This window comes from Nipponia nippon, unplaced genomic scaffold (assembly GCF_047370975.1).
Source record: "Nipponia nippon isolate SJK-2023a ecotype South Korea unplaced genomic scaffold, ASM4737097v1 scaffold_27, whole genome shotgun sequence".
Classification (NCBI taxonomy): Eukaryota; Metazoa; Chordata; class Aves; order Pelecaniformes; family Threskiornithidae; genus Nipponia; species Nipponia nippon.
The window spans coordinates 4,087,062-4,109,867 of NW_028262344.1; the positions used below are offsets into that span (position 1 = coordinate 4,087,062).

The 22,806-nt window shown below is 48.1% G+C and overlaps 1 protein-coding gene and 1 long non-coding RNA gene across 10 annotated transcripts in view; both read right to left on the reverse strand.

The window, feature by feature from the left end:
• Positions 1 to 18,174, reverse strand: part of AAK1 (AP2 associated kinase 1) — an 85,640-nt gene extending 67,466 nt beyond the window's left edge. For 2 of the 9 annotated variants that reach the window (XM_087762749.1, XM_087762755.1), the window contains exons 1-2: positions 17,793 to 18,174; positions 17,346 to 17,676 (exon numbers count right to left, since the gene is read on the reverse strand). In XM_087762749.1, the coding sequence (XP_087618875.1) occupies positions 17,346 to 17,508 (163 nt within the window). In that variant the 5' untranslated portion in view covers positions 17,509 to 17,676; positions 17,793 to 18,174. Of the gene's footprint in view, positions 1 to 14,752; positions 14,922 to 17,345; positions 17,677 to 17,792 lie in introns of those variants that run through there. The other 7 variants (XM_087762746.1, XM_087762744.1, XM_087762745.1 and 4 more) reach the window with 6 other exon arrangements.
• Positions 18,175 to 19,234: 1,060 nt separating this feature from the next.
• LOC148055037 (uncharacterized) lies at positions 19,235 to 21,610 on the reverse strand. Its single transcript, XR_015705927.1, has 2 exons — positions 21,509 to 21,610; positions 19,235 to 20,607 (listed from the first exon to the last, which is right to left on the reverse strand). It is a non-coding gene; the product is annotated as an uncharacterized LOC148055037 (long non-coding RNA).
• Positions 21,611 to 22,806: the final 1,196 nt, after the last annotated feature.

The window sequence follows — 22,806 nt, forward strand, 5'->3', positions numbered from 1 at the left end:
ACACAATTCTTGACCATCAAGCACCAAAACATTGGGGCATCTTTTCCAGGGACAGAGACGGCTTCGGCAAACCTCAATGTTGGAATCACTTACCCTTCACCACAAAGAAAAAAGGCCAAGAAAAACACTTCGGGCAAAGTTAAGCAATACAATCATCTGTAATTATTTTAGACAATGTCCAAGTTCTGCTAATGTTAGCATCAAGCTCTGCAAGCACATCAGGGAAAAGCACTCAGATGTGCCAGTGCTTCTCTCCTGCAGCTCTTAGTGCCAGTTCTCAACAAAGGTGGAAGAATAATCCAGTCTCCGTTCTCCCCACCAAGGATGAAGATGGCCAAGTGACTCATCTGTAGAGCAGGGAAAAAACACCAAGGTGCCCCGGGATTCTCTCCTCAGACCACAATGGGGCTGCTGAGCTGAGAGACCTTCAGAAAAACTTCCCCCTGCTGCTGGAAAGCATTACTGTGCATCACAACACGAGTCTCGCTGCCCCGAGGAGACGCGTCCAGCAGCTCCTGTACAAAGCACCACACTTGGTCCCAAGAACATGGCGATAACTGGAAGGAAAGCAAAGGGCAACAGCCCCTTACTGATCATGTCTCATGCGTGACGATCTTGTGTCACCCTCCACACAGACAAATATTTGCAGGTTAATTTTTATACGGGCTTTTTATTTTAAGTATAGTTCCACTAGTCAACTATGATGGGCATTAGGATTATAGTGCTATTTTTGCCGGTATTAATCTGTGCTAATATATTCTTTCTGCTGTCTTTTATTCCACTCTTCCATTGCCCAGCAGGAGGGTATCACTGCAGCATACCTGCAAAAAAACGTATGATTTCAAACCCCATCTTTCCCCTTTTGATGCAACTTCTCCGTCACTTCTGAGCTCTTTGTTTCCAGGGCGGGATATTTCACCCCAAAGTAAGTTTTCTGTGCCAATATTACCCCTTTTTATTACCAAATGTGCCCAGAAACTGGGATTTGTATTGTGAAGTGTTCTGCTTTGATACATAACAAGGAATTGGAATGGTCAGGATCACTGCACGTTTTTTCTGCTTCATGAAGCATCTACAACACCCTTCAAGTTAGACAGAGATGTCAGCATTAACACCTTTAAAGAAAAATACAACTCCCTCAAGAAGTTTTTTTAAAGTGGTTCGAGGTTTAATTAAGAAGCCACAGTAATGAGGCAGACTTTGCATTAGGGCTGTAACACCCGAGATCACAGCTATATCAAAGGAAGTAAAGACAACACTGGTACAATCTAGGATTTACTGAGTTCAACCTGGAACGTTATCTCTGCTTCCACTTCCTTGAGATGGAAATTGTCAGAAACACAAGCAATTTGCAAATAAACCCTCTGTTCTTTAAGTCATGGTCTTAAAGAGGATGCTACTAGGGTAGGAAAACCTGCAATTAACAAAGAAGGCAAAAAATGAAGAACCTGACCAAAGAACACATGGGTCAGTGTGACACCACACTGCTCATAGCAGCAGTATGAAGCAAAGGCCCTGCTTACACAGCTCACGTCCCTGAGCTCTGCCTTGCAGACACGAGCTCTGCAGGCTGTCACCAGAAAGCAAGTTTGTGCTGGAAGGGCACCTTCAGGTGTCCAACCAGGGCAAGTCCAGAAAAGACCCCTCAAACCGCAGCATCTCACCGTAAGAGAGAGCAGCAAGTCGACCTAGCAGGATGGGACTGAAGGTTCACCCAGAAAGCCCCCTGATTACATTTTCAGTATGGCACAACATATTACCAACAGGAAGAAACATTTTTAGAGGTTTCCCAGTACTGCCAGGTATCACAAAGGGCCCTGAGTGTTGCCAAGAATCCAGTCTTAAAAGTGAACATTAGATTTGTTACTCACAAGCTGGCTTTGGTCTGGTGAAAGATTAATCACTGATGCAGTCAAACAGCATTTCCTACACCCTCTGCTTTTTCAGAAGGCAGTAGGAGGTAGTCTGCTACTATAAAGCCTGCAGGCAAAGGGGCACTTCAGTTTTCCCCAAGCAAAGACACCAGACTCACTGCAGTTAAACAGATGACTGCAGGATCACTTGCGTGGCCTCCGGTATTTTCTTCCTTTTTCATGGTCGTCTCCACCTAAGCAGCATCCAAAAAGGTGAGCGCTTTGGGGCTTCAAACTTATCTCTCCCTCCAGTGGTTTTATAGCTTTATGACTAACATACAAAATCTGCATAAAAAAAGAGGATTTTATTCTTGCCCCAGTGGAGTCAAATGCAGGTAGGTCGAGGAAGACAAGATTAACGGACAGAGGAAGGCTTTCTCCAGCCTCATTTCACCCTCTCCAAATCACAGCAGGATGCTGGTAAGCAACACAGGACTGTCTCACTGAAAAAGCGTGGCCCTGTGTCACCGTGTCACTGCCTGGCACAGGATTTCACCTGACTCAGCCTCTCGCTTATAGGCAGGACTGACAATGCCCGCAGTCACTCCTGACACATCTGTCTGGCCTGTTCTTTAACTACCCTCACATCCTCCACATGCTCTCGAGCGGCGTGTTGCTACCCTCACCATCAGGAAGTCTCACCAAACTCTCCGTTGACTTGATTTCAACCCCAGATTCTTACCCTACACACCACAGACATCGACAAGCTCCTGCCAGTCTTTTCTCCGCAACCTCCTGCACAGCTGGAGGTATGCTAGCCAGGGTGTCTTTTCCAGATTACCTAGCACAAAAAGGCTAAAAAGACTTGAAGCAGTGGTGGTTGTATTAACGTTCTCCTTTGTGTTTGTATTTTGTTGTTTTATTACCACATACTGGAGCGTCGTTCATCATGACACTTGGGGTTTGGGATTTAATTAATGCCTATGACTCACTCTCCCACCCAAACCCATAATCCCCTGGTCACATTAGGGTATTTACATGTTATTTTATACCTATATAAGCAAAGATTCTTCACCCTCAAGTTGCACGCACAGAAAACGCCTAGCCTATCCTAAAGGCATAGGCTTGCATCGTGTTCCTAGAGTACATGGACATAATTGGTGTTTGTTTTTCACGATCCAGGCTACAAAATTAGGATTTTCTTTACCTAGGCTAAGCTGTGTCGACAGCTTGCAAGCTCGAGCACAAAGCAGTGACAGGGTGTGCTCAGCCACCAGCTGAAACAGAACAGGCTCACGCGCAGAAAGCCACAGCTCTAAGTGCGACTTGAACGACTTTCTGAAGGTGGCAATGAGAACAGAGAGGTGAAACGCAGGACACTGCACGGACAACAGAACAAGCAGTGGTCTCTGCGGAACCGAAAGCCCGACTGTGGATCTCCTGGTCTTACTACACCCAAGTTCCTCTAACTGCAAGCAGTGTGCGCGTTTGTGCGTTATAAACCAAAGAGTCCCGTTCTGAACAAGAACAAAACAAAACCCCTTATCCCCTGCCAACAAACTCTCCAGCTGAGAGCAGCAGATAATAATGCTAAACTAAACAGGTCTACTCTCAGCCGAGATTTTCTACCTCAAAGGAAGTAACAAGCTTTACTGAGTTGTTTTTTGTTTTGGTTTAAGTCACTTGACTTATGCTAAAGCATAACAGTGCCAAGTTTAAGGGACTACTTCAGTCTAAAAGGCCTGCCCCACCATCGCCTAGAGTAGCATTTGGAGCAAGCTATTAAGATGAACTCTACAGATCGGGAATACAAACCACTGGCCTCGGCAGGGTAGAAAGCAGGGTCTCTGCACAGTACTGCAGGGGTTCTCCTTCAGCTCGGGGACTCTAAAAGGCAGAGATACAAGTCCTTATAGCCCACACAGGCCTAACTGCTATGAAGCAAATGAGACGGCAGAAAACAAAGTGCCACGCTTCCTTTCGTGCACAGGAGCGGTCCCTGGGAAGTTCCCCATGCTCAGTTCCAAGAGGAAAGATACAGCTCTCCGTGTCTAACCTCACCACATTCACCTGCACAGGGAGTTAAACACCATTAGAACAAAACCAAAATCAGTGTAGATTCCGGCTGGTTTACTAAGCTTTCAGTTGTGGGTTAGTCTGTTCCTTTGAGCTGCTTCCATGGCCCCTAAACAGCACTTTGAAAGGCTTCATACTGGAGTGGAGATACAAAGGCTCTGGGAAACTTATCAAATCAGATCTTGAAACATCAACCGCCAATTAAAGAGTCTGAACATTTAAGAGTTATCTTGAGGGCAAAGAAAAAAAAGGCAAACCACTAACTCCAGCTGAAAGACCTCTGTCTGCGTAAGTAGCAACGGTCACGATCACTCAAATTTCATCCATGTTCTGACCATTTCACTGGCTGCAGGAGCGAATCAGAGCTTCAGAACTGCGGGGAAAGTAGATAGCACCTAGACAAAGCATAAAGGACACCTAGTATTTCAAGACAGGAAACCTGAAACAGACACAAATATCAGGAGAATCAGCTGAAACCTGCATCTCCCAGATGAGATGCTAAGCAGATGGAAAATTAGCCAAGCAGGTATATTTGCAACACAATCAGGAATTTAACAGTGACCATATTCAAAAGAAGATTGCAACAGTGACAGCTGTAAAAAAGTCGAGAGCTCCGAGTTAAGCTGAATTACAGGAAATGCAGCTTCTCGTTTTATAAATATTTCCAGTGATACTTTAACTAAAGAAACTATACGATGAACATGGACACAGGCTGTGTGTCCAGCTCTCCAAGGATAGCATCCTTCTGGCACAGGAAAACTCTTGAAGAATATTCTAACTTTGCTGGGCAGCAGCCTCATAAAACCACCAACCCACCTCCCCTCCTCGCACAGCATGCAAGGACTGCACACACCACCTTTCCTCCTAGCAAAGGCTGGGGCTTCCCAGCTTCGGTCCTACTGCCAGAGGAAAGCAGCGTTGGGAAATCAAGGTAGATTTGAGTTCACTTGGTTCACATTCACACCAATACCAGTTCTGAGCAGAGCGGGTCATAAACTCACTTTCAGTCCTCCGTTTCACACGGACAGCCTGCGGCGGAGAGAATTACACACGCAGCCCTGCAGCTCCAGAAGTCTCAAGGTTTAGGCGTGAGGCTCTGCACTCTTCCACCCATGATAACCATTTTAAGCAGCAAGAAATTCTCCACGCGGCTCACATTTGAGCTGGAAAGAATTGAGTCTCCACAAAGTAAATGTGGACATATGAGCAACACGGTTTGCATGTTCTATTGGCTTAAAAGAAGAGAAGCCTCCATCGCTGGCCAACAACAATCTGCTAGGCAGCTTCATGCTGAGCAAGTTTGCTGGGCACGGAAGGCCCAGCATCTGCGTCAGCTTTGTGCCGGATACAAAATGCAACTGCTGCACAACTGATTTAGTGGGAGGGGGGAAAGAAAAAAGGGGAAAAAAAAAAATCAGCTACAAAGATATCTCCAGTCATGCGCATCAATTAGACGACACGCACCATCACAGCGGAAATCTGCATCCAATACTGCAAAAAGCCCCAGGTGTGGAAGCAAAGCCTTGCTTTTTGGAAACTCCTCTCACTACCAGACTCAAGAAAGCAGTAGCTCTCACAGCTCCAGCTGTAGCACTCCTTAAGCTCCAGTCTTTAAATACCACCAGACAAGCCTTAATAGAGCATCTAGCATATCTAACGCAGCAAAGGACTTCTCCCCAGGTAAAACAAGGCCTCAAGCTCACGTAGAGCTCGTGGGTCAGACTCTCAGCAAGAGTAAAGCAGGGACGTAGTTAGCCCTACACAGATTTACCATAGCTGAGAATCCTAATGTGATTATCCAATATTACCAACATAATTACAGGGCCCTGGCTTAGTGTCATTGCTGCAATATCTAGGCCATGACAAGACAGATTTAGATTTACAGGCTCCACCCTCTTCTAGGCACTTTTTAAATAGGCAGGACGTCATAGTTAACGTTAGCATGGCAGTCATGGCCACGAGTGCCTAAACGGTGCAAAATAATACAACCAGGAACGTCACTCAACACAGAACAGAAGCACAGTCTTTACCTCTTCTGATTTTAGGAGAGCAAGACTGGTTGGCTAGGGATTGTTGTGGGGTGTTTGGGTGAACATGTAGTTTATTAGCCACGACGCTCACAGCTGCAAACGGGCACAAAATATTTATATAGTCACAGGCATTTTCACTGCATTGATGACATGGCAAAAGCATAACTGTCTCTTCCTCACTTCTCCGGGTTTTGGTAGGTCTGATTTAAAGCTGGTTAGCTTCATTTCTTGACATTTTTCAGGACCCTGTCTCATGACAGATCTTTAAGAGCCAGCCACTCCTCTCCCCTAGACGATACCCCTTCAACTCCCAGGCAGCTCCATGGAGAAAGTCAAAAAAGGAAGCTGTAAATCACAATATAGCAGAGAAAGGAGGGGAGAAAAAAGAAGGGGGGGAAGGAAACTAATCTCTGCCACGCAACAGCATGTTAGAAGCTGTTAAAATAAAGCATATTAAAATCATCAGTGGGAAAGATTCATCCTGTGCGTTAACTCCGCATTTCCTGTTCCAAAACTCTGGTCCGAGGGCAGCAGTAGCTTGTCACATTATCCGTCCTCCAAGAACACTGTCAGAACACAGCCTGGACACCTTAATTTAGGGGTATTAAAGTCTCACGGTATTTGTGACAGCAATTTCAAAACAAATAGCAACTCACTAAAGGCTATGGAACTGTACCGGCCTTCACAGCAGGAAGCACGTTTAGCTGCCGACGTGGGTAGGTTTGCCAGGCATGTGCTCCGCTTTACAGGACCGTGCATCCACTCGATTCCTCCCTGACAGGCAGACTTGGAAACCCAAAGCTGATGGAGCAGTGTTTTATTGCTATGCAGCAAGATACACTGCCTCCAAGTAGATTACTTGGCAAAGCAGACTCAGTCCCTCTCTATTGTGACAATTTTAGTCCTTGAACTTCCACTGTAAGACTAAAAAAAAAAAAAATGTAATGGGTCATGAATAACTTACAGCTTAAAAAAAAAACAAACTCATTTGTTTAGTTATCAGTCGGCCCTCTGAAAAGCACATTTCAGCTGCTATTATTCCAAGCAGCTGCTAATAGCATCTGAGACCTCGTTCATCTCCCAGTGAAATTAGCAACGGCATAAACATGCTGCGGAGCATGACTGGTTTTGAGTGAACATGACTGGAACTGCAAAGCCAGCAAGAAGCTGCAGCAACTGCATGCAGCTGAAAAGCCTCACTGGAAAGGCAAGGAAGCGGTGAATCACATCGGCAGGAGAGGAGAGAAAAAAACAAAACGAGTTGAGCAGAGAGCAGGTTGTAGCTGGAGGTGGGGAGGAAGGAGAACGCAAGACTAAGCTGGCCAGGGCTGGGCCTGGTTTTAGCTGGACTTGCTTGCAAGGGCCAGCCAGAGCAGGCTTACTGGAGCCCTTAAGTGCTATGGTAACAGCAAACTCCATCTGGGAAGCAATTATGCAAGGATCCAAAGAGAGCCCATGGCAACAGACAAGTCAGACATTTAGGAATTTTGACTACTATGGTAGCACTCAGGCATCCCTAGTGAGCAAAGCAGCACGAAAAACACAAGAGAAACCCTAATACACACATTCGAGGAAAAGCTCAAGCTTACAGCCAACACGATACTCCAAGAGCTTCGCAAGAGTGTATGCAGGTTTGTGTCAAACAAGTCTCTTCTGCTTAAACCCCAGAATCCCGATTTCAACCTTTTCAGCTCCCCCATATAACTGCAGGTGTGCTCTTGAGCCACCGAAGCGCCATCTCACCGAGTAACAGAAAAACTCAACTGAAGGCCTACGTAATATTCCTCTAGAAGAGGATATGCTAAACGAACCCTGAAGACAGCAATGAACTTTTCAACTCCTCAGTACATGCCAAGCACGAAGAGAGGTATCCACTACCCCACCAGGCTGCTCTCAGGGAATTCAAGCCACTGGGTACAGTCAGGAACACACAGTATCCATCATTCAGCACAGGAGGGGAAAAAAATTTAAAAAAAAAAAAAAAAAAATCAGCCCTACATGAAGCAGGGCTTTGAGTTTTTCCACATATACGCAGGTGAGGAAGGAGAGAGATATGAATCGGCATATGCCTGTCTGTTCATTTGTCAGATGTCCAGAAACAGGAAAGGGTTGCAGGGTCCAGAACCTGCAGTCTCGTGACTGTTACTCACAGGCCCCATAATTATTAGGGATTTAATTCATCAGCTCAAATGAACTTACATAACTGCTTGAGAATCCCAACTTACATATAATATATCAATATATGCATTTCAAGCCTGCTCGGTAGCAGAAAAATCTTCAAGGTACGACGTAAGAGCTTCTTATGTTGTTAAGTTTAGAACAAAAGCAAAAGGTAGAAAACCACCATCTGTCCCACTCCAAAAATAGCATCATTTTAATTTTAAAAAAAATCCAATACGTTTAATCCTGTCACATGTTCTGTCGAACGCTGTGTGAGCAAGGTTGAGTTTGTGTGTTTCCTGTGGTCTCTGAAGAACATCAGATCCTTAGAAGATACTGCGTGTTAATTATCACGTCACGATGCGCTGTAAGATTACGGCCGCTTGCACCGCGCGATGCGTCTTTCTGAATACGTGTCCTAAGGCGGCAGCACACGAGCGTCTTTTGGTACCGAAGGCAAGTGTTCAGCCTCAGCAGGCCCAGGCAGGGGCAGCCAGGCATCTCCCAGGAGCAGGGACAGTCTTTGTTCTGTGTTTGCATTATGTGACACAGGGCCCGAGTCCGTGAGGAAAGTTCCTCGATACTATGGTGACATGAATATTAATGGCACTGTGGTTAAAACGCCAGACAAGGAGTTACATTTGCATTTAATACAAGGCTTCGTCACTGCTTTCCTGCATAGCCCTTATCGAATTGCTACATCTTCATGGGCTTCAGTTTCTCATTTGTAAAATAATTTGATAAGCCTTTCCTCCACCATCTGTTTGTCTGCTTTGCAGAGGGGAAGGGGAACAGCCATGCACAGAACCACAAGTTGTGTGACACGTAGCACACAGGGGCCTTTATGTTCACTGAAAAGCGGAGACGGCACAACAGTTCAAACCACAACTGGTAAACGGGTATAGAAACAGAAGGGTAAACGCATATTCACATATCCGTAAGTACATCTTCTAACTCAAAAGCAATGGGTAAAGGCCAAAAGAAAGGCTCTGACTTTCAGCAGAATTTTTCTTGCCAGAAATACGCACTCAAGGCACCCCAGGACAGAGCCTGACCCAAGTCTGTGCTGCCCCTTCCCTTTCTCTCTGCCATACTGTCCCTCCTTCATCCTTTGTCACTCCACAATCCACACATCAGTGCTATGCAATGCATTTTTTTTATTTCCTTACAATCGTAATCAATTAAAAAAAACCCAAACAAACGTAAGAACCAGCAGGATCTTACCAGTTGACAGCTGTGGCTGGCTTCTTGTGTCATCTTACATTCACTGACTTGTAAAAGGGCTGTAATGAACAGGCAGCCACCGAAGAGCTTAAGTCAGAACACACTCAACTTCGCAAGCAGCGCTTGCTGAAATTCCCAGGGAATGTTCAGTGCACATCAGCTAGCGTCCACACCACCTGCTCCCCAAGACGGTTACGAGCATCCTGCCGACACCGCCTGCACTGCGAGGGGGAACCAAGGCACAGGCATCGGATGAGTTTCGCGGGTACCTCTCAAGCGTGTAAGTTGCCTGACGGGACACCTGCAGAACCCTAGTCAAAGCAACAGGGATCCTACAAAGAGCGAACCTTTCCATCCCAGCCACTGAGCCACCCTGGCTTATCTCCTGCCCTTACCCCAGCTCTGTCCCCAAAGAGACAAGGCACTGCCTCTTCCCTCCAGCCAACGCCTCCTGCCTATTTGTGCTGAACCCCAGAGGGATCCATGCTATTCATCTACTCCCTGCACACCATGCGTATGCCTGCCTAACGAGAGATGCTACAATATCGGACTAAAAAAGAAAGGCAGGTGCGTCAGCACGCAAGTATATGCAGGCACACACATGCTTTCACAGATCCTTCTCCTAACTTAAAAGGATATTTTCTTTAAGAATTTCGCCGTGTCTTTCATGCCACCAATCATTTGCATATCCTCAGGTATTAGATACTTCTTGCCAAAGGTCACCGAGGGAGTTATTTGACCAGAGCCCAAGGGTCAACAGCAGCCACAAATACCTTCCTATGAACACGGCAGTCGTAAGGCAGGGATTTCCTGTCGATCCAGCTCGCTCCTCCAAGGCGGCAGCTGAGCGCTGGAGAGAAGGTCTTTATTTCTGAAGCACTTCACAAGTCAGAAGCAATTAATCCTTCAGAGGCTCATGACAGGTAACTAAAGCACCACTGACTTAGCAGGTAGGTCGCGCAGAGAAGGCACGTAAAGCAATAGGTCTGCACTTCTGTGCTCCTCTCACATCGGCGCTGATGTAAAGTATTTTAAACCACTTTGAAAGTCTGAATTTTACATCGCTCACTCCCGCAACACCTGAATAGCTTCCACGCACAATCCAGGATAGCAGTGAAGTCACAAAAACAGGCATACCGCATCAAACCAAGGGTTCACCTTGCTTGCTATGGTGCTTTGAACAGAAACCGATGTTCAGGGAAAGCCCGCGTGAACCAGGCCACATCATGCTTCTCATGGAGCATTCTGCACTTCTTCAAGAGACAAGCGCCGAGTTTATTTTACCACTGCCATTAGAGTTGTGCAGCAAAAGCACACGTCAACCTTGCAAGCATCATTTAGCTTACAGAAATAAAGGAGATACAAGCTAAGATTTCACCTGAATTACAGCTGTGCATTTAAATAGCTTCAGAAGACCATGTATTTTACTCTCTCACCCTCGAGAACGGCATGCCAGATTGCTTAAGTTCACACAGGCATATTTTGGGGTCACCTCCCTATTATAGCCCTACGAACACCAAATAGGAAGTAAAACCAGCATGTTCCTAACAGTGAATCAATGAAGATCAGATCTACCTGTCCTCACGGCAGCACCAGCTTCCAGCTCAGCTGTGGGGTGGATGTACTTGCACGCAAAGCCTCTGCTTGGGGAACTCAGCTGCTGATGGCTTTTTTATTTTTAATCTATGAGATCACCCGTCACCGGTACGTAATTTGTTTCTGCAAAATCATGAAGCAAACCAGATGCTATAAGCATCTTGTTCCAAAAAAGTCTTTAATCCAATCCTGTGACACATGGCCTGGGGTCCTGATGTCAGCATGGGTTCTGCCACAAAGCAAGCGTAAATTTATGCCCAAATCACATGTGTGCCAAGAGCACACCCATTTAAAACACACAGGGGCAGCATTTGAGAGAAAACACAGACTGCAATTAAAGCACTCAATCTGGAAGGCCAGAGATCAATTCCTGACTTGGCCACACATACTCTGCATTGCTTCACCTTCATATCTCAATATATTCTTTCCCAGCAGCCCTGAAAGGAACGGAAGGACATTTTCCCAGACTGTGCCAGGGCTCAGATACTCTGGCAACAGGGTAGCGAGAGCTCCTCACGTTAGAGGAGCTGCAGCAGCTCTCCTCTGCTTGCTTTCTACTGCATCATACTGTAGGCAGTAACAATAACCTTCACTTCATTTAGTGGCAATTCCTGGACCTCCCACAAAAGGAGAAAAGGAAAGTTTCCCTAATGACTTCTGCCACAAATGAGAGAATTACCTTGCAACTGTGTTTCACTTAAGCCTTTCCAAATCTTTTCCTTGTGCTTATAAATCACTGTCAATATTGCTCCTACATTTAAAAAAGTACAGCAGCCAGTATCTGGCTTACGGAGGCATGTTTCCAAAACGATACCGCCGCAAGGACATCCTGCACTTCCCTTCATCCAAGAAAGAAGGCATCCTTTCCTGGAAAACTTATTTATTCAGTTACCTCTCATTATCAAAAGAGAACTCCTCCATAAACCGAGTTTGCTTACGGCATGCTTCTCCTCAGAGACTTCCCGTCTCCTTCCACATGTGAAACACGGGTAAACACTTAGTACAAATGAAGGCAAATCGGTTGTGACCTTCCAGAAGAGCAGCAGCAAGTCCTGCAGCTGGCAAGCTGCTGTTCCAACAGGCACAGCCTCAGTCTGGCCAAATCACTATTTTCACTGAAAAAAAGTCACCTTCAAAGGAAGCGGCTTCCAGTCTCAATGCAAGTGTGCAGCACCTAGTCAGTTCTGACCCCTTATTAGTCATGATTAATGCAGGTGGGTGAGCTTGGAAGGCAGCAAGTGCTAAACCCAAAGTGGATTCCAGCTTGTCTTCAGCACATTTATAACGTACCACCTGCTCTCCTCAACTGCTGACAAGCTCCTGTACAAAGGGGAGAAGGCGCACGACAATAAAAAGATTATGGCAGTACACGTTCTCCTTAGATCCAAAATGTCACTGCTGGTGTCGCAACCAGAGGTTAGAAACCTGTTCCTATATAACTACTAGAACACTTCTGCAAGACCCGAGTTGGATAGTTAAACCCTGTATTTTCCCCAGCCAGAATCCCAAAACTAGGCTTTCTTATACTAAGTAACTGACAACTTCGCAAGGCTGTTGCAGGACTGCTTGAATTGGAAACTATTGTGTTTTAACATGGAAGGCTCTTTCCTGGGAAGACGACTGCAGAAAACTCGTCTTCCCATGACTGCACTGGGCTAACTCTGCCATTAAATATGCTCTTAGGTATATACAGCTGTTAAGAAAGAAACTAGCCACCCCCGTGTACAATCCTAGCCCCATTCTCCGACATGTTGCATAAACTTACAAGTGAGGCTAGATAATGCGAGTCTCTGGGCTATACAACTTCTTACAGTTAAATCCACTAACACCTTCCTTTCCTTCCTGATTACATCTAGGGACATGGCACACACTCTGCCCCAGCGAAATCTGTGCTGCTAAAAGCACCAAAGCGCTTGGGATACCTCGACATTTACCCAGTAACTCACTTGGGATCCTTCATCAGTTTGCCTGGCTTGTACACTCAAAAAACCAGACTGCTAAAACACAGAGGAGCCAATATCCTACCTAGCAGCGCAGCGTACATGCCCTGCCTCACAAGGTACACAGCAAAAGCAATGGGGAAAAAAAAAAAATAAAAATCACATGTCCCATTCCAAGAGGAGAAACAGTTTAATTCCTAATCCAAATGTCACTGGTCAGCTGATTAGCAGCTGGCACTTGGCAGAAGCTAGAAGGCAAGAACTGACAAAATACACTTCAAAGTGGTATCTTGAACCCAACCACACCGAAATTGGGTTAAGGATAATGTAAATCTGCAAAATTTACCTCGGATGGGGTTTGTCTTAAAGTGAAGCTATTTCAGAAGAAGCTCACGTGTAATTTTAAAGGATGATAGTGACTTCAGGTTATGGTGCTGCATGCCCCAGGGAAAGGGAGCGCCGGGCGTAAGCCAGGCAGGGGTCAGCAGAAGCCCTCTGCAATTAGCCCAACCACACATTTAGGCAGCTCAGGGGGCCACCTTCGCCCCCTGGGCACAGGTTGTGCGTTCACAGCCTTACCAAGCTCTTCATACACACGTTGGCCTGCAGGTCTGCTAAAGAAAACCACAATGAAACCTTCTCACAATGTCTGTTTTTTCAGAACAGTGTAAAAAAATATAGCTGGCAAATTTAAGCTGATTTTGCATTGGTTTATAATGTCTGCCATTAAACGCTTTGAAATACACATTAGCTATGAGCACACACACAGGCATGTATCTGAAAAAAACTCAGTGGAATATCTGACAATTACTAAGCCTGAATCCCCTAACTTACACATTTTAAGGGGAAAAGACTGTAAGTAGCACCTTCGGAAAAACACTACTAATTGAAAAAGTGACTTTTCACAGACCTGAAGAAACGCAGCCTGTATCTTTTGCTAGAAATAGACCAAGACAAACAAAATCCTAGCTCGAACAGGCACCCCATCAACCCTTACGCATCTTCTATCAATTCAGTACTCTCTTACAATCTCGCAGGTACAGAGAGTAACACAAAACATAGCCCCCTGAAAACTGGACAGGGGCAACCCCCACCTTGTTTGTTTTATCTCAGAGGAGTACATGTGGCTTGTGGTACTCTGCCACACAAGCACATCCCACAAACTCCTTAGCAAATTTCTGATTTCTGGCAACAGTCTTCTAAATATGTCTGCTGCTCTGGTCCTCATCACAGAGACACGGTCCTCCTTATAGCTCCCGTGTGGGTTTTCGGGGTGGGTTGTTGGGTTTTTTTCCCCCCCCTACACGCAGGCTGAAACAAAAAGCAGCATCCAATTTGATCACACTGTTTTGGTTTCTTTTCATAAACAAAACAGTAAGATAGTAGCCTGACTCACCCACACACTCCAGTGCCTCCCGGGCATTCACCTCAGCTCCCCGAAACGCCCGTCACCCTAAAGTCAGTAACAACCCCCCTCAGCCCATACCAAGCCCAGACTACACCGATGCCCCTGACTTTAACCCTGGCCTTGCAGAACTCCAAGGCCAGCAGTGCTGACCTCCCACAGCAGTTAATCCTCATGCAAACTTTGAGGAGAATTTTTCAAGAGATTATTTATGCTATTATATGGATTAGAGCAAGACAACTACAAAGATTCAACTAAGAACCACCTATTGCAATGTACTGTTTGTAATATATATATATATATTACAATATACTGATTCACTGGTATAACACCACCGTGGACAAACAACCATTCAAGTTCCTTCTATATTACTCCCATCTACTTCCTTCCAAAAGGAAGGAATGTTCCTCCCCGCCCAGGAAAGCAAGTATCCAGACACAACTATTTTTAAGGGGGTGAGGGGTGTACCTGACTGCAGCGGATATTTTGGGGGATCTACGCAAGAGACTGCGAGCACGTGGAGATATCTGCCATCTGGCACGCTTCGCAGTGCCTGCATTAAGGACTCCCATCCGGGGCCAGGGAACAGTCATCTTCAGCAGGGTTGCTCAGCAGAATCGAGGGTGACCTGTCACAGCTTTGACAGACAGAGGTAAATCCCAACACTTTAATTGCAAAAGTTCTGGTTCAACCAGTTCCTCAGGCTTGCAAGTCAAGTCTCCCCCACACCACCCATCATCGCTTCAGAGACTCTCTCTTTTAAGCCGCTTTTACATCTCATTTATTTTCTAGGCTTCACATGCTGCACCAAAACACAGGCCTCTCCTCTCCCTTCTAAAGCAACGGGGATGAGAGATGTTTCTTTCCCAGACAGGATACTCCTCCTCCTAAGTGCTTCCCAGGGGACTTTTCCTTTTAGCAACAACAGCCAAGACTTCACAAGTTGCCTTTTCAACACTGCTTGAACCACCAGAATTCACTGCAGATACAAAGAAGTTTTCCAGCCGAGGATTCAGACGTCAGTAGTGCAGGGAATAGGTTGCCGAGAGCTCCCCAGGTCTCCAGCTGAGTCAGTGAAAAAATGCTGTTTACCAGCACTTGGGGAGCAGCCGCAGCTACACCAAAAGGCCAGAAGTACGCAAATGACTGACCCATGTCAGATGAGCTACCTTTCCTATAAGGGAAATGGCATTTTCACCCCTCTGTTCCCATCAAAAGGCAACAACCAGCAAACCTACAAGCCACCTTGCTCTTGTCCCCTCGGAGACTTCACTCACCACGCAGAGGGACTTCGGACTGCCCACACTAGGAGTCTAACTGGGAGGAAAATACCTGCGTAGTGTATTTCACCAAAAGAACTTCCTTTGCTTTATAGCGTGGTCAGGAAGAGAACGTAGCACCTATTTTACAGGCCTGCTGCACCTCGCTTGGCCTGCGTGTGCAGATCTAAGAGTTGTAGCCAATCCTAGGCCATGCTCCATCCCAGAGGCCAGCCAAGAAACCGGGAGTCACAGGGAAAAGCCCTCAGAAGCAGCAGTTCCTCCCAGACAGCGAGGTACAGAGGGGAGGCACTTCTCCCACGCAATCTCTGCTACCACCTCGCACCTTTGGTGGCTGTAGCTTACGCCTGCCGCGCAGGAGAGAGCCCGGTGACACGCAGACTCGCTTCCTGGTGCTGTCAGCACCGGGGCAGAACCTGCCAACAGATTATTCATCAGCAAAAAAAGCCTCTGTTTTCCCACGTTACCAGGATGAGGCCAGCTTGCATTAAAAAAAGACTGTGACAGCTTCTCAGGTTTAGCTCATATAGTTCCTAAGCTCCTAGGTCCAAAAGGGCCTTGGAAATGTCAGCCAAGGCAAACCTATATTGCAAATTTCAAGTCAGGGGAAAAAAAAAAAAATCACTATAGTTACTAGTTGAAGGACTGTTGTCGGTGCTCCTCTCAGCTCAGCACCCAGCAGAACATATCAGAAACCATGTCTGAAAGATGGTCACAGATCTATTTTCTGGTACACTGTGGTGATTTTTTACAAACCTGCACACAGCGTACACAGAGTCCCTTTTCCATTTTAGGGTTCTTTCTGTAAAAGCCAACACAGGTCCTCCCACTCAGCGCTCATACAGCAGCCACCCTCTCCTTCGCAACTACAAGATCAAAACAAAACACTGTTTTGACTAAAATCGCAAAGGATGCTGTGCAGGAGACGGACCAGGAGCAGGTCTAAGAAGGCCAACATCTCTCTGAAGGTCGAGGCTAAGGTTACCAGCCAGAGCCATTCATAAGGTTCCTTACAGGCCAAGCAAACAAAATGTAAAATGACAGTTAAAGCAGCAGTGATGGTTACAATTAAAAAATACCACCAGCAGCTTGCTGCACTGCAAGGACTGTACACATAAGGAGTTTTATAATCCCTACTGTTCATTTTTAGTACCTTAATTGTTTTATTCGGAAAAAAAAATGCAATTGGGATTACCACTTCCCCTGCAGAAACCCCAGACAAACAGAAACCCCTCATCCCAGATCACAGCTAGCTCTACTCAGCCTACCTGTGTGCATGACATAGCTACAAGGAACCTACTCCAGTGTTTTATTCCTCTCTGCTTAAGGTAGGAAAGGAGGCAACTAGCTTAAGAAAGTTAGAGTGAAGACCACCGCTTTCTTTATTTACAGTGCCTTGTTCTACACCAAAACATTTGACAATTTTGTTTTGTTTTTTTTTTAAAAAAAAAAACCTCTCTGTTTAGGGAAGATGGGAAACAATTAACTTCTGAAATCCCCTCAATCTCCAAAGCATTTAAAAAACCCCAAAAAAAACAAAACCAAACCAAATCCAGCAAACCCACACTGGGTTTACACATGGGAAGAGCAGAAATGTCAGCTTGCAGATGCCACTGGATTGCAAGTCTGCCAAGGACAATGAAATATTTGGGGAGCTGGGGATAGAGGGGCAGGCAGAGCGCACGGGAAAGGCCAAAGCCTCCCCTTCCAGCTTTGTGAGGGAGAGGGGGAGGGAAAAGAGGCCAAGGCAGAGCCTTCTGCAAAAGGCACGGGGCTCTTACCTTCCGCCAGCACCTCGTCCACCGTCACCTGGTACCGGCCGATGCTGAAGACCCTGCCGATGTACCCGCTGCCCGGGCCGCCGCCGCCGCCGCCGCCGCCGCTGGTGCCCGATCCCGGGCCAGAGCCGCCCTGCTCCCGACGCGAGTCGAAAAACTTCTTCATTTCTCAGGGGCAGCAGCTGCCTGGTTACGGGGGCGATGCTATTTTTAAGGTCCCAAACCCCCTCCTCGTTCCTCCCGCAGCCCGGCCGAGGCCGGCGAGGGGGACCCGGGGCCGCTCGCCTTGCGGGGCCAAGCGGAGCAGGCGCGCTGTCCTCCGGGGGATTCACACCTGCAAAACCACAGGGGGGGGCAACGGGAGGGGAAGGCGGTTACCCCCACAGCGCGGCCCGGGCCGCCGCGGCCCCCTCAGCGGAGCCCCGGCTGGCAGGGCCCCCCGCCCCGTACCTCTCTGCGGACGGGGGGTGCCTCCATGCACCCCGCAGCGGCGCCCGGGGCCGGCCTGCCGCAGCCCCACCGGCTGCCCGCGGCGGGTCACGGCGGGGGCCGCCTGCCGGCAGGGCCCGGGGCCCGCATCGCTGCTTGGCGGAGCTCCCGGCGGCCACCGAGCCCGTCAGGGACCGACCCCGCCGCCACCGCCGCCGCCCCCCGCCGGCCCCATCCGACCAGGAAATGGGCTGTCACAGGAAGTCCCGGCTGCCGGCGGGAGCGCCGCCCCCGCTCCTCCGCCAGCCCTGAGGGCTGGGCTCGGCCCGGCCCGGCCCCGCCGCCCCAGGGTGATCCCCCCCGCCGCCGCCGGCTGAGCCACCGGGAGCGCGGCCGCCACCCCCCGCTCCGCAGCGCGGCGGAGGGGCGAATGCCCTTTTGCTGGGGGGAACGGGGGGGTAGGGGGAATGGCGGCAGGCGGCCCCGCCGCGGGGCACCCTGGGAGCTGTAGTTCCCATTCACCCAGCGGTAATGGCGGTAGGGGCCGCAGCGCCGCGGTGGGGACTACAACTCCCGGCATGCAGCGCGGCTCCGCCAGGACGGGAGGGGGGCGACGTTTTGGCGGGGCCGTGGAGAGGGACCCCGGTGCGGCGGCTCCCCCTCGGCCCGGCCGGCGGGGATGGGGGCCCCGGCGGGTCGAGCGAGCGGGGAAGGTGCCCGGGGGCCATTTCGGCTCCTCTCTGGGAAGGATGGGCGCAGAAACCCTGTCAGAGAGGGGCCGCGGCCCATGCTGGCACCTCACCTGGCAACGGCTATTTAGATTTATTTTCGAAATAGTGCGCTTAAACTTGGTATTTTCGTGTCATAATAATAAAAGTCCCCTGCTGTGACATCTTGGGCTTGACCTGAAGTACAAGGCTTGTCTTCACACAGGCCCTGCTAGCACCTGGTTCGAGAGCCTCAAATAAAACTAAAAATAAACTAGCAGTATCCCCAGCCCTCAAAACTCGTTGAGTGCTTTAAACCTAGCAGTTGGTTTTGCAAAGCCTGCGCCTTAGATTTGCTATTAAATTACATCTTTCTCCTCCCTGCTCCGGTACCCCATGCGGCTTGCAGCGAGATGCTCATCAGCAGCAACGCAGCTCATCCGAAGAGCCCAAAGCCCTTGGGTCAGGCTTCAGAGAAGTTTACTTCAGCTCAAATCTCGTGAAATGTCCTTTAAATGCACTCTGGGTTCTTTTCAGCCTTTTTTCTCAGAAATGAGGAGATTTTTCCAGCCTACAGCGTCCGCAGCAGCTGGCTCCTCTCCTTTCCATGTGCGTGAACAGGGAGGGCCAGAGCTGGGATTTCAAACAGCAGAAGGAAACATTAAAACGGCAAAAATTGGTTTTCCCGGCTTGCCACCCAGAGCGCAAACCCCCGGGGAGCGCATGGCTGCCAGAGGAATGCCTCCACGACGGCACCGCTCTCCGTCCTCCCCGACGGGCAGGAGAGGAAACCAGAGCGCGCCCGCGCTTTCCCCATGACTATGACTTCCTGTGTTAGGGTAATAACTACAGCCGTCCCGCTGACAAGCTCCTGTCCCAGGCGGATAGGCTAGGCAGGCCCTGGTTACTGTCAGATGGCAAAAGTATTTACCCCCCTTGCACAGCCCTTTTTCTTTTTCCCCAAGTCACTACCTTGCTTGAATGGGCTGGCTTTTGGGCACGGGCTTCCGGCAGCGCCAACGAGACTGGATCAGCATGTTGTAAACAGACCTAATGGTTTTTTCCCCCCAATGTCTGAAGACTTAAGATGCACATGGCTCTCAGAACAGACAAGTAAAATTGCCGGTGATAATATTTAGCATGTTGCATACACACATCTGAAGGTGCATCACTGTACATTTGCTTTTCTGCTGAGCCGCTGCGCCTCTTCATTATGGTTGACACTACACCTCTTCCATCATCCTTGTTCTCAGCAGTTCTTGTAGGTAAGGGTCTACAAGCCCACCCTGCAGACCTCAAAGTCCTCCTTGACCACCGTCATTCACCCATAGTTTGTAGGGTGCAGCAGAGCGGCTCCTGTCTGCACCTCATTTCCAAGTGTCACCTACAAGACACCCCAAGCCCACACAGCTGGAACTGCAATCGTTTCAGCCAGTCAGCCAACACAAGCGTGAAAGCAGTCCTTTTTCATTTAGCAGGCTTTAATCTTCATTAAACCTTGCTCGGCTGTGGTTTGGGGCTATATGGTGAGTTGCCAGTGGTCAATGCAGAAGGTTCAGGTGCCCTTCAGGTTAAATATGAACTGGGTAAAGTCTCAGTTGCTTCTATCCATTTTTTTTTTAATTATTCCAACCTGTGAAAGATGCCCAGGCATCTATTAAGACTGAGGTAAAACAGCCAGTGCCAAAAAGAGGCCAATAATCAGTGATTTCTGGGGACTCTGCAGAACTGAACAATTTCCAAGGAAATTGGGCATCTCTGTGCAGTACAGGGAAATGACTCATTTCCAACTAAAGAAGATAAAGCCTACTGCCGTGCAGAGAGCCTGCAGATGCACTGCTGAACGTCCGACCTCGGCACCGAGAAGTACTTTTGTTTAAATGTACCTGGGAGCGCCGAGGTGTAATGCGGACGAGCGTCAGACCCAGGTACAACTACGGGGCCCTGATGTTCTGGCCACAGGCACCCTACCTCTGTCGGTGACCATTTTGGGGAGCAAAAGCACAGCAGAAGCCAATCCTCAGTTGCAGATGCTGATGATATTCTTTATTCCAGAAGGCAGGAGGCTCAGCTGCACTGCTGCAATCCCGGTGACCTTCATAGGGATCAGAGAGAACTGAGCCTGAAAGCTTCTAGTGAAAAAGCTAATCAGTGATTGCCAGCAGAGACACGGTCTAGTACTTCTCCTGCGTGAGCCTGGAGCAACTCCAGGGTGCTCATAGATTTGTCCCACTGCAGAGAGAAACCTCAGTCTGACTAGTACTGTCAATCCTAAGCACCAAATTTCAGCTGTTAAAATCCCGTGACGCTAGGTTTAAAATATTCGAGTCCCGATGATGCGGTCAGCAGAGCCGCTCGCCTGCATATTGTCTCCCTGATCCCTGGTTCCCCTACGCTGCTAAGAAAAGGCATTCAAATCCCCAGGAAGAAGCACATGAATACAGCTGCACCCCTCTTGATCAAACTTTCCAGACAGCTCAGCATTTTCTAAATAAAAACATACGGTTGGAAAGGTTTCACGCCATTCACCTAAAAGCGAGGGCACACTGACCTCTCCTGGACACCTCCAGGAGCGGCAGCAAGGTAGAAAAGAGCCTGCACCGCTTGCTCTGCTGGGTTATAGCTGGCTATCCCGGGGCAGCAAAGTAACCACCACGTTTTCCTGTATTCAGTACATAATAATTAAGTCTTCTCATCCAGTTATTTTTATCTTGATAAGGATGTTCCCTCAGCCACACACATTTACTGCAAATATTTCTGTCAAGATTCTCACCAGCTAAAGAGTATTAGAGCCACTATTCTATCCATTTTTTTCCCCCTGTGCTTTCTAGGCTCCAAGGATCTCTTTCAAGTGCACAGCAGTGGCCCACAAACACTACGAGCGTGGCCAGAACAGCCATTGCTCTCCTACACTACCCGCAAGAAAAAGTTAACTCTCAAGCATACTATCGTACAGCTAGCAATTTGGCTAGGTTCACAGTTCTGCAGAGGAGCAAAAAGACAACTCCAAAACTCATATCTATATTTTACCTGTTTACATTTAAAAACTAAAACTTTCCACCTCTTACACGCTCCTGTTTGCCCTTGTAAGACATACTCACTAACAACAGCCACCCCTCCTGCAGCCAGAAGCCACCAGCTGCTATCAATGGTAGCGGCACTCACGGCCTATATATAGGGCAGACACACATGGAATTGATTTTGCTGATTGAGATCTGTAGGCTCATGCATGTTTGATGCAATACTATTCACAGCCTGGATTGATACTGCGTACATCAGTAGGATTGACCGCCAAGTCAAAAAGAGCCATGTTTCTCAAGGGGCATGACTTTGCACTACAAATACATCCTATTGTTTAAAGCAGGTATCGTTACATTAAAAGAAACTTGCAGATTGGGTTCTCGCTGACCAAGGATTTATCAGCTGTGTTTCACGTGTCAGGGTCCTGGGTGTACCCTCAGGCCTTCGTTGCCCCAAGCAGACTCACCTGGCCCTGCCCAGCACCCTTTGCTCATCCACTGGACCTCTATTTAAGCGCAGGCCAAGGAGGCTCTCTCTTTCTTTGAGGTGGTGGCAGGGTGCTCCTGGCTGTGGTTCTGTCTGGACTTTGCTGGCTGAGCCCTGGACTTGGGTTGTAAGTGGTGCTGTTTCTCAGCGTTTCCAGCTTGGTGTCCTGGGTAGGCTGTGGACTTGCCTCCGTCCTTTGCCTTGTGATCGCTGGGTGGTCGATGAAGCTGGCCGCTGCCCCTTGCTCTCTTTAGGTGTGGTAGGACAGGGTCCTGTTTGCACGCTTACCCGCAGTGCTGTCGGCACCCTTGGCTTGTTTTCTCTTGTAGAGCAGCCCTGCTCTTGTTGCTTTTTAGCACTGAAACATCATATTAAGATGTTTAATGTGTTTTCCCTGCTCCAAGTGCTGCATCAGCCAGTGAGTTTCCATCATGTTTCCATGAAGGAATAAATACACGTGTGTGCCTTAGAAGTCCCCCTTAGCTGGGCAGCCATAGCCCTGTTTCCATCCCCTAGTGCTGGGTTATAGCCAAATTACAGAGTGGCTCAGTAAGATAAAGCTACATAGAGGCAGATATTAATTAAGAAGAAAAAAATGAAAGCTACTCATTTCCTCTTCAGAACTATATGTATGCTAATTGAAGTAAACATTCATTAAGCCCATTAAATGAAATTTGGGGTTGATAATGCATTTAAGGCTGCTGGAAGCAATGGTGTAGCAGTTCATAGCCTGCAGCTTTGGGGAAGGAGGGCTTAGGTCGTACCACAAATAGTACAGAGCTTCCACAGGGGCGTTAGGAGTTTCCCTGACTATTTCTCCA